Raw genomic sequence first — 12,423 nt, forward strand, 5'->3', positions numbered from 1 at the left:
CCACTTGAGCATTTAAAGTCCTCCGAATTGGAATAGCACTTCGAAGAACTTGGGGGGCTAATTGTTGGTGTCGGATCCCGCACCAGAAGTACGAGACCAACCAAAGATTGCCACGTAATCAAGATAATGGCCCATAAAGGATGAAGCCATTTGGACCCGTGAGCCGAAGGGACGGTCGAAGTGGTTGTCACCATTTCGAGAATCCGAAGTGACTGCACTGTGACACGAGTTCGGTGTAGAAGACATGGGTAAGTCGGTTCAAAGACACTTGGGCCAAAAGAGGCGAGGCCCATGAAGATCAGAGTCAACTCAAATTCAAACGTTGAGCATTAAAGTCGAAGAATCAAAACGGACACATTTAAGAAGGAATAATTGTACTTAATTGCTCATTTTAATGTCGTTTATCTATGTATAAATATAGAGGCCAATGGCCATGTAAAGGGGATCTTCCTCTCGAGAGAGAGATACTATAGCAATTTTCGTATCAATTTATAAGTTTTTACATATTCATTTTTGTCCCTCAAGAATAATCTTCCCTACTTAACAAAATACTTGAGTGTGTGAGTCCGACATCCACAGCAAGGAAACCCGAATGGGGAGTTTACTGTCAGTTCTGCTTACGAGTTGTTGAGGCGGGAGACAGAACCTACACCATGTATGGAGCGGTTTTTTAAGAGGATATGGGCAGTGGTGATACCAGAGAGGATACGGGTCTTCCTTTGGCTGGTAAGTCACCAAGTGATAATGACAAATGTGGAGAGAGTGAGACGCCATATTGGAGATAGTGCGGTGTGTCAAGTATGTAAAGGTGACTTTGAGTCTATCTTACATATTTTGAGAGACTGTCCGGCGATGGCAGGCATTTGGTCACGGTTAGTACCGCTGCGGGAGAGACAAGCCTTCTTTGAAAAATCTTTACTAGAATGGTTGTTCGATAATTTGGGAGATAGACCAGGCTCTAGCCCGGGGGATTGGTCGACTCTGTTTAGTATTGCGGTTTGGTGGGGATGGAAGTGGAGGTGCGGGTATGTGTTTGGAGAGGTTGGTAAGTGTCGTGATCGGGTGCGTTTTCTCAAGGACTTAGCTACGGAGGTCTTGGAAGCGCATAAGTTGGTGACGGTCTCTTCACAAGCCACAGGGAGAGTGGAGAGAATGATCTCATGGAAGAAGCCGGTGGAAGGTTGGGTTAAAGTGTCTACGGATGGTGCTAGTCGGGGTAATCCGGGACCGGCATCGGCTGGAGGAGTTATTAGAGACGAGGCAGGGCGCTGGTTAGGTGGATTTGCGCTCCACATTGGCATATGTTCGGCTCCGTTGGCGGAGTTGTGGGGAGTCTACTATGGCCTGTTGATCGCTTGGGAGCGAGGTTTTAGGCGAGTGGAGTTGGAGATGGATTCTGAGTTGGTGGTGGGATTTCTAAAGTCAGGGATAAGTGATGCTCATCCGCTGGCATTCCTGGTACGCTTGTGCCATGGCTCTTTCTCAAGGGACTGGATAGTCCGGGTTACTCATGTGTATAGGGAGGCTAATCGTCTTGCAGACGGATTAGCGAACTATGCGTTCTCGTTGCAGTTAGGTTTTCATTCATTTGATTCTTGTCCTAGTGTTGTTCATCCTATTATGCTAGCAGATTCGGTTGGGACAGAAAGTCCACGTCATGTTCGGTTGTAATTCTTTTTTAATTAGTTCGTAATAAAATGTGGGAGACAATTGTCTCCCCCTCTCTTACCAAAAAAAAAATCTCTATTTCAACAACCAATGAATCAGAATTTGAAAAATGATTTCCTAAATTAATTCAAATAATAGCTAATTTTGTTAAGTAATTCAAAATAATCTACGTTTTAGATGCGATTCATTTATGATATTTTGATTTTTGATCTAACTAAAAACTATGCACTCTCATTTTGTGGTTGTTAACATAAATAAACTCATTTTCCAAACAATATTAATTTTTTTTAAAAATAATCTTATTTTCCGTTTTCATATCTTAAAAAAAATATCCATAATTGAATAGTATAGAAAAATGAAAATATATTCATTCTAATATTATATATAGGAACTGACAAAAAAATATTATTTTTTCACTTACTATTATAATATATCACAAATTTATTCGAAAACATAAAATTTATAAATTTCGTAATAAATGAAATTCAACCCGTACTACAGTACGAGTGATGATCTAGTTGACTTGAATCTGCCAAAGACAATTAAGGAATTAAGATATTTTATAATATTTAATTTACTGATCCTAAATCAGGATACTCATTCCAAACGCTATTAATTATATTCCATTGATATTCGAATCTGCAGCATTTTTCCTTAATTTATCCCTAAAATTTAAGTCGAATATTAACATAAAACCCTAACTTAGCCTTAAAAGCGGTGAGCGGTGACACATAAAACCCTAACTTAGCTATATATTTATATGTGGAGAGAAAAGAGTAAGCAAGCTTATAAAATATCTAGGGTTTCTAGCTAGGGTTCAAGCGAAAATGATCCAAAGTTGTCACCGTTACAGATTTCATCTCCGAAGAATCCATAACAATGACGACTTTGCTGTTCATCTATAAGAGCAACTAAGTCTTTCGCTGGGATGACTTATTGTTGTGCGTTACCAACACATAACACTAAGCCATCGCGGTTAAGACAACAAAAGGCTCGTACAAGAAAGGAAATAAAAAAACATGAGGCTCGTGATGTTGGAACCCGTATATGGTGCAAAACCAGTTGGATCCAACCCATAAACAAATTTAAGAACCATGATTACAGTTGAAATTATAGATTTCGTACATGACAACAATTTGCTCTAGTCTCACTCTCAAGATTTTGTGGTTGTTGTTGCAGTATTCGAGAGAATACATGTCAAATATGAGAGCATGCATGTCATGTACGAAATCTACAATTTAAACTCTAATTAATGGATGGTTCTTTATTTCAATCATTGATGGATGTAATGTATTATCAAAGCAGTTTGTCTTTGAAAGGAAAAGTTCTTACTTTGTTGCTTAAGTGGACAATAAAGGATACAACACCAAAAATAAAGATTGGAGTTTTTTTACTTTGTTTTGATATTTTAGAGAGATTTGGCTGCATCTTTTTTTAACTCTTACTAGTATTTTAGAAACTGTGACTATACCTGTGTTAGATATAAGCAGGCTGTGTGTAACACCATATGTTTCAGCAATCATCTCCTTCTCCCCTCTTTCACACACAAATTGAATATTAAGATAAAGCAAGCCATGAGAGACATTTTGATCTAAACTGAGATTAGAATTAAGAGTAGTCATAAGATTAAAAAGATGAAGCTGAATCTATCATTATCAAACTATTAAATCATCCTAATCTAACCTAACCCATATTTATACTAAAAGACTAACCACTAATCATGAAGATGAAGGAATCATTCACTAATTGTCATGGAATACTGAAGATCTTGATCCAAAATGTAAGAATTATGTTTTAAGTCTAAAAATCCAGTTTGATAGAAGAAAATATAGATTAAGAAATGTCTAAAATGTTCTTAAATAGACCTGTCGAAATGGGAAAAAAAATTGTGTCTATTTTACCTTTGTTTCCAGTTTTTATTTTTGTTTTAAGAGTTTTGTACATATCAAGCTGAAACAATATACGTAGATTGAACTCTCCTCTCCTGTCTTAGTAAGAGAAGAAATCGTATCTATATTCTTCTCATGCTCTACATGTTAAGGTCAGCCAATGAAAAGAGCACTTCCACTTTTGAATTTTGATGAAGAGAAACACATGAACAACCGATCTTTCTAAACTCTTGCATGCCAAAAATATTTCTTCTAAAGTCCTCATCGCAAGCAAACCCATCTAGTCAGTGAAGACTCTAGATCACGTTAAAATCTTCTTCACAAAATCTTATACCAGTTTTACAAGACATCGACATCAAAGTTAGACTCAAATTTCTCACTTAAGAGATTTACCATCTCAGTCCAGCTTGGCCCAACATCATCAAATCATTGAAATGTCATGATCAGTCCTGCTGAACATATGTAGTTGGAAATTAATCAAATTAATGACAGAGATAATATACAAAATTTTGACCTAAATAAAAGAAGAATATAGTATACAAAATTAGTTAATTAAATTAAATAAATATGTGGAAGCACTCTTTCCCACTGGGAAAGTGTTTTAAGGTTTTTACACAAGGTCTCGAGTTCAAATCCTAGATTAGATAATTTTTGCAGATTATTGGTGCAAAGCTTAACAAAAGTTCCAGAGTACTACAGGTAGAGCCGTTCGTCGTGGTTTCATGTGTTGCGGAGTGAGCCTGTCCACCAAATATCATACATGCACAACCATCCATCATGAACCCGAGTGTTGCGGATAGAGATACATCGTGAAACCGTTGTTCGTGAAAGTTTTTTTTTTTATTTATCATAATCGCATGTGTTACACGTAGTCTACCGGAGTAGATCAAATACTTCTAATAGTGATGTAACAGATGACAAAAAAAAAACAAATCTTTGAAAAAATCTGTAGGAAATCTATTTTTTTTTTAAAAGTTAAGGAGATAAAATCATAAAAATGAAAAAAAATAAAGAATATTCTCAATTAATTTAAAAGACAATTATGGGCCTGATTGGTTCTGGCTGTAGCTTTAGATTTTTGACTGTAGATGTTTTGGCTGTGACTGTAGATTTTAGTGTTGTCGTATTTTTGCTGTAGAATTTAAAATTTTGAAAATTTGAAAATTGTATGCTTTAGAAAAAAGGCTTTCTACAGCAAAAAAAAATGAATTATGAAAATATTTTGGCTGTGAAAAAAAAAAGGAAAGCCAAAGCTTCTAAAGCTTGATTGGATCTATTTCAATGCTTTAGAAAATTTTTTGCTTTGTAAAGACTCTAAAGCACTTACCAAGCAGTAATTTAATTTAATATTTAACTATTTTTTAGTAGCATCATGTAAAATTATTATCATTTTATATATAGTAGATGATATTCGAATCTGCAGTAATTTTCCTTAATTTAATAATTAATATCCCTAAAACATGACTCGTATATCTAACAACATTATATTATGAAGTAGGAGATGGAAATAGCTTTAAAAGCACCGTGAGCCAGTGACACATAAACCCTAACTTATCTATATATTTATATGGAGGGAGACGAAGCAAGCGTAGAAAGTTATATAGAGGGTTCAAGAGAAAATTATATTTTTCAATGTCTAGGGTTCAAGCGAAAATTATCCAAAGTTGTCGTCGTTGTTGATTCCTTGGAGATTGAATTTGAGATATTCAACGAAATTCGATCTCCAAAGAATCCACAACAATGAAAACTTTGTTGATCATCTATAAAGTATTTTCAACCAAGTTGAGATATCTTAAATCTTTCATTGAAATGACTTATTTCATCAAAGACAACATGGGCCTCGTGGTGGTGTAGAAGTAGAACACGTATTTGGGTAAAACCAAGTGGATCCAGCCTATAAACAAATTTAATAATCCTCTATGAATTTGAGTTGAATTACTAGATTTTGAACATGATATAACAATTAACTTGCTCTAGCATCTCCCTTAAGACTTTTGTGGTTATTGTTGGCGCATCTGAGAAAATACATGTCAAATCTGAAAGCATACATGTCATGTTAGAAATCTACCATTTTAGCTCTAATTTATGAAGGGTTCTTTGTTTCAAACCGACATAGATAAAAATGTATCATCAGCACAACGTGTCTTGAAGGGAAAATACTTACTTTGTTGCTTAAGAAAAAAATAATGGAGTACTTTTACTTTGTTGAGTAGAGAAATTTGGATCACATCTTCCTTTGCATTTTCCACTTTAACTCTGTATTTTAGAAACTGTGACTATATCTTGTGTTGAGATATGAGCAGCTTGATGTGTTATCTGTGAATACCATAAGAGTCCAATACGACCAGACTAACTGCAGAAAACTAATATGAATGGTTCAAGTCGATCTTAGAGCTTACGATGCTCATAGCGGTGTAAACCGCGTCTCAGTGTAATAGGAACTCTATAAAGAAGATTAGTAACTTAAAGAAGAAGTAATGCTTGTACGTGTATAGTTGAACAATTGTTATGAGATTAATAAAGAAGGATAGAGTTAGGGTTTATGTACCTCAAACCTTATCAATAGTGATTACAGTTAATGTTTGACATATTGATCATGTTTCCATAACAGAGCTATATATGGGTGCTCCGTCACAACTCACATTCATTGTTCTGCTCTTTTTGCTAAATCTTCTTTGTCAAAATCACTAACCATTTACTTGAGATTAGGTAAAGTTCTCCTTGATCCCCCTACTTATAGGACAATATAAAAAAATATAGGCAAGGCATATGATGCAATTTTACCCAAATTGGTTTACGATGGTGAGGATTTTTTATCCATGTGATTCTTTTGAACTTCTTGTCTTATGTTGTCAAGTATTGTCTATGTTATACTTTTGTTTTTCCAATAGTGTTGTACGAAATTCCGTATTATACATGTGAGTGTTCATTACTCGAAACAGCTGGTTCATGTGACACCAAGCATATTAGGAAAGTAAAATGTAATACCATGTTGAATCTTGTGTCTTATATGGTTTTATTTCTTTTAGATTCTCTTATTGTTACTCTAAGCCTCAATTTTGAACATTAGTCTAGCCATTTTCGGAGGAAATGATATTTCTTTGAGTTTTATAGAGCTGCATATAGATTATTGTTGATTTTAGTAGTGTTAAAACGGGCTACCCGGCCCGTTGAAGCCCAAACCTGTTTAGACCCGAGCCCGTTTAACTAAATATTTTGAAGCCCGTTTAGTCGCCTACCCGTTTAAGCCCGCCAAATTTCTAAAAGCTCGTTTAGGCCCGTCTGACTTTTACCTGTTTTTTTTTTTTTTTTTTTTTTTTTTTTTTAAGATGTAATCTGGTTTTAAAATTGATAAACTAAAATGTTAAGGCTAAAAACTTACATGAATATATCTTTAAAACATTAAACAAATTATATGAAAACAAAAAAATTAAACAAGTGTTCATAAAATACCATACGTCTAAAATAACACAAAAGTCACATACTTGAATATTACATGTTCATAACACAAAAGTCACATATTTGAATCTTGAATTATTTCAATGCATTATTTCAGCGAATGCTTGAATCTCCTGATCTTGATCCCTCTACTCCTGAAGTACTCCCCGCATTTCTACCATCTTCATTACCAATTTCATCATTGACTTCTATGGTACCTATAATTTAGAAATTTCATAATTAGTTAAAAATCCACTTAATTATTATGTAACTAGTCAAAAAAAAGAGTGTTACCTTCATAATCTGCAAATCCTCGTAGCCAGTTGCAAAGTAGAGCTTGTACATTCCTTGGAAGTAGTCGGTTTCTATATGGAGTCAACACTCGAGATCCAATACTGAACGCAGATTCCGAAGCTACTGTAGTGATGGGGATACTTAGCACTTCTCGTACCATAGATGCTAAATCACCAAGTCTATGTTGGTTTTCTTTCCAATAGCTCAAAATATCCAAATCTGGAAAAGACTTCATCTCTAATCTTGGCTCTTCTAAATAAACATCCAAGTGTGTCTTTGTGTTTTTCACACCAACTCCGATGCTTTTTTCAAGCTCAAAAAGATCCTGAAAACTCACATCAAGTTAGTAATAACAAAATCCTGATTATAAAACTATATAATAGTAAAGAGAGTACTTACATTATCGAAATCATCATCAAGTGGAGACTCGGAAACTAACTCATGTGGAGTTGGAGTTGCTGAAGCACCTGAAGAACTTGTCCACGACTTAGCCTGATAATCTTTGTAGAGCTGAACCAAATTCTCTCTAAGGTCTTCTTTTTTCAACTTAGAAGTTGATGGATCAACTTTTCCATAAGCCATTTCAAGCATCTCCAGTTTCATCCTAGGATCAAAAACTGCTCCCATAGCCAAAATAAGGCTATAAACGGTCCAATACTTAGAAAACTTTCTTTGCATCTTTTGAGCCATTCTTTCCACATCTTCATCATCACAAAAAGCAAATTTCTTCAACAAAAGCTCAATTCTCCAGACTTGTGTGAAATACACACTAGAAGTGGGATACTTAGATCCTGAAAAATGTGTAGTAATGACACTGAAAGGCTTCAATAATTCACATATTTTTTCTCCCCGGTTCCAATCATCTTCAGAAGGCTAAACAATATTATGCAATACCCGTTAGGCCCGCGGGCTTCAGGCCCGTTTTAACATCCCTAGTTGATTTCATTTTGGTAATCTCTTTCTTCTTAGGAAGTGCGGCAATAGCTCTCGTGATGGTTACGAAATCGCCCGAGCCGTATGCTGCAACAGTAACATCCGGCTTGAGCTCACAGCTGACCGTCTTCAAATACTCAAACTCGTGATTGAAACTACCTACCCTCTTTGTGAGAAAGAAGAGGGAATCCGGTTAAAAGGCACCTTCCGGTATTCATGTTTGTTATACGATTGGTGTATCAAGAAGAATGAGAATGGGAGCCAAAGCAAAAGAAGACATGTGCAAGTGAGGAGGCACGTGAGAAAGAAGCTTACTTGAAGAATAAGATATTTTTAGGATCTAAAAATATCTTTAACAAACTCTGTTTTAGTATAAATACTGGCTCTGAATGTTTAGAGAGATGCATGTTGTTTGTTGTTGAATCTTGTGTGTCTCGCATGAGAGAGTCGAGAGCTGAGCTAGTGATGTGCTAGTCTCTCTCGTATGGTGTATTGAGAGCTGAGCTAGTGATGTGCTAGTCTCTCTCGTGGTGTGTACTGGTTTGGTCAAGGAATAAAGGTATCGATATTGAAAACCTAACAGTTTGCTCTGTTTCTTCTCTCTGAATGTGTTGTTACTATGGATCTTGAACAGAGAGATTAATTAACTTAATAGTGGAAGAGTTAGCTGTCAAGTATATTTTTTTTTTTTGACATCTTTGGATCGACAAGGCCCGATCCATAGCCAATCCCTACTACGCGGGGTAACGCGATTTAGTGGAGTCGAACTCCGGTGGGGAAGGCGGAGTCAAGTGGACTTAACCACTTGACTAAAGGCACATCCCCAACTGTCAAGTATATATCATCAGTACATTTTGTTTTTATCTAAATAAGACATTAATACTTCCTTTTAACACCCATTTCTATAAATGTGAAATTTTAACGAATATTATGTATTGTAGCCATTAGTTCTCAATCCGCCCACTCGTTTGATTCTTTGCCTTGGCGGCTAAGTATGCAATCAAACATGAGGGATCATGAGGCAAGATATGTTATCTGCCGAACATAAATACCTCTATAAGAGATTCTTGTAATCAGCCTGGTTAGTCAGGTATTCAGGGGAACGAGATTTGGATTCGGATGGCACGGGGATGCGGGTTCGTGAGATAATTGCGTCCCACAGCAGATTCCAAGATGCTTAGTCCTTCTTTCTCGTTGGAATTAGACTCTTTATATTGTCGTATGAGTTGGATGCCATATCTCTTACTCTTGATTATATATGTCCGCCAATCAATTCGATCGACCTACCAACCCCTTTCTTAGCTTTGTTTGGCTGAGATCTTTATATACTATTTATTGGGCATGGTTTTGAGTCGGGTCAACCCGTATGCTTAACCCGTCTATGTTCATCAAGAAGTGGCAGAACCACTTCTCTAACACCGATGGTTTATTGGTAATGACATGCTTCCTCCATTTTGGAGTGCTTAGAAACTACTTGAATGTTATAAGATCAGTTGTCAGGGGGAGTTTGTAGGAGTTATCTTTCAGATGACTCATGGAGCATGCAAGGAACAGTTGGAGAAGCCTTTCTCTGAGAGTCTGAAGATTTTATTTTTACGTCGTGTTTAAATTCACCTGACAAAAACTACTTGTAATGCAGTTTGGTTCAACACAGTTTTGGTATGGTTTGAATTAACTTAAAAATTACTTAACTGTGTTAAAATAATTATCTATATAATATTATAATGAGTTAATATGATTATATATATATATATATAGATTTTTTCATAGATCTGAATAATTTAAAATATTAGCTCAAATAAAATTAATGTTTAATGAATTTCGGTTTCTTCCGTTCGATTACAAAGTAAAAAATGTTTTGTTCAGTTTCGAATCCAGTTTTTGATTCCAGTTTTATAATAACTAAATCATCTAAACATATTATAACTTAATTAGAATCACTTTTTTTTTTTGATAAAGTGTAAATCATCTAGGAATGAAATGCTTAGGCGAGACAATTGCATAAGGCCATCTTTATCTGTAGAAACGGCAGGAGTATCTCAAAATATTATATTTTAATAATTATGATATAATTTATTATTTATTTAAATAATTATTCAGAAAGTAATTGTTTAGCCTATTAAAATATGACATGTGTAAAGAAACGTTTCTCAACCTCTCTCCTCCTTTATCATTATTTTTTGTTTTTTATTTAGTGAGAAACTATTTGAAAAACCCTTAATGGAGATAAGATTTGAGAAATTATGTAGAGTCACAATTTATAGCATAATTAATTGAAGTCACAAATTCATCATAATTTTTAATACGTATAAATGTTATAAATTCGTTATCACAGTTTATCCCCTTATTATTAAAAGGGAAGTACAAATTGAAAAATGGTCTAATTTGGCCTCAATTTCAATTTCAATTTTGGATTTTGTAGAGTATTTGATGAAATTGGAAAGGACTAATTGGTCAAAAAATCTCATTAAGAAGTTTAGGATCCGCGTGTTTAGTATATGGGCGGATATTGGGTCAAATTTTTGGAAAACCGAATTCAAATAACTAATCGGGTTTGATCATCACCAAAATGCAAAAACGAGAACGAATATCTAATCAGTATTTTACCCAATCGAATTTAAAATCGAAAAATATTAAAAAAGACTCGACTTTTCTTTTGTGTATGGCTCAAATCGAATACTAGATGTCGGATCTATCATTTTGTTGTCAAACTCAGTTAAATCAGAGGAAAAAATGGGTGAAACAAGTTAAGACAGCCATAGATTAGGGTTTCAGGTGGGCAGCAGTCGGGTGGAGAAGAAGAAGATGAGGAAATTACCATTTTGCCTCTGACTAATAGAATTGAGAAAAAAGACACAAAACGTTTTTCACAGATTTGAACCCGGGTGTTACACCACAACACATAGAAGAGCAACCAAATGAGCTTCTCGAAATTATTGGAACATACATGCAAACAAAATATATAACGAATATCTTATAGGATATTTAAAGAATATTTGGATCATTAATTTGTTTCCCTAATTGGGTTGCTTAAGAATTTTTAATTGGTTTAACTAATCGAATATAGACTTTAGTGAAATTTAAATTCTATTAATTTTGGGATCCAATTTTTTATTTTAGGAGATTTTGGGAACTAATTTTAAATAATATTCCTCTTAAACAATATGTTCAATACTTATCACCAAAATATAGATTTTTCAAAGATTTCAAAAACTAAATCTAAAAAAGCAATCTAAATAAAACAAACTATATAGTTATTAGTTTTAGATATTTTTTAATCAAAAATATTATGTTGGTAAAAAATATTAAGAGCTCGGAAATCAATTGGTGAAACGGGTTAGAATTAGCATTAATTCGTAATTGTGCATATGTAAAGAAATTATCTATGAAAATCTGGTAAAATCACACACTTTCCGGATATTATTTAAACTAACCATCTTAAATGTTTATTAAGACTTTCCAAATCAAAAGCAATAATAACGTAATTATTATAAACTTTGATTTAATTAAAAATCAGCACGATTAACATTCCTAAAATAAAGTTTCCTATAAACTGAATCCTATAAATTTCCATATCATATAATTCGAAAAATTCCTCTGCAAGCTAAAGAATATAAATTTATTGCAAACAGAATATTCCTTTCTAATATCCCTAAATCGCCACGTCATCTTCACTATATAAGAGCATGTCATTCTACTGAAACGAAATATCATTAAAATAATCTCGATTTCGTTTCATTTGTTTAATTCATTTTTTTGAATAACATTTTCGTTTATAATTTATAAAACTTTATTTTCATACTGTTTCTCACATTTGTTTTTTTAATATTTATGCATGTAGTGTGATGTGCGAAAGATGATAATGTAGGCGCACACATGATTTTGAGGTATTTATTCATATTTTTTTTATCAAGCTTTAATTGAAATATTATTTTTTTATAACTAATCTTTATTTTTTTTTTATAGATCATTCTCATACTAAAAACATATTAGGAGAAGAATACTTCCTTTGACTACAACGCATGATGATACTATGATGTTATTCTTTGTAAGTCAATTTCAAATGATCAAAAATATAATCAATTCTTTGTTGAAAACAGTTTACACATTCCATCATAATTTTATTGGATTGTACATATTCTAAAATTTGCCGTCAAAAAACAACATATTCTAACATATGATTTTTTAATCCATCATTTTT

The 12,423-nt window shown here is 33.9% G+C and overlaps 1 protein-coding gene across 1 annotated transcript; it reads right to left on the minus strand.

Annotated features, from left to right (window-relative positions):
* Positions 1-2,188: 2,188 nt before the first annotated feature.
* Positions 2,189-3,175, minus strand: LOC110225768. The gene is given in 3 exon segments (XM_021015737.1): positions 2,189-2,752; positions 2,754-2,978; positions 3,140-3,175. Coding segments are annotated over 3 exon segments (369 nt in total). The 3' UTR covers positions 2,189-2,644.
* Positions 3,176-12,423: the final 9,248 nt, after the last annotated feature.

Source organism: Arabidopsis lyrata (assembly GCF_000004255.2).
Source record: "Arabidopsis lyrata subsp. lyrata unplaced genomic scaffold ARALYscaffold_8, whole genome shotgun sequence".
Taxonomy (NCBI): Eukaryota; Viridiplantae; Streptophyta; class Magnoliopsida; order Brassicales; family Brassicaceae; genus Arabidopsis; species Arabidopsis lyrata.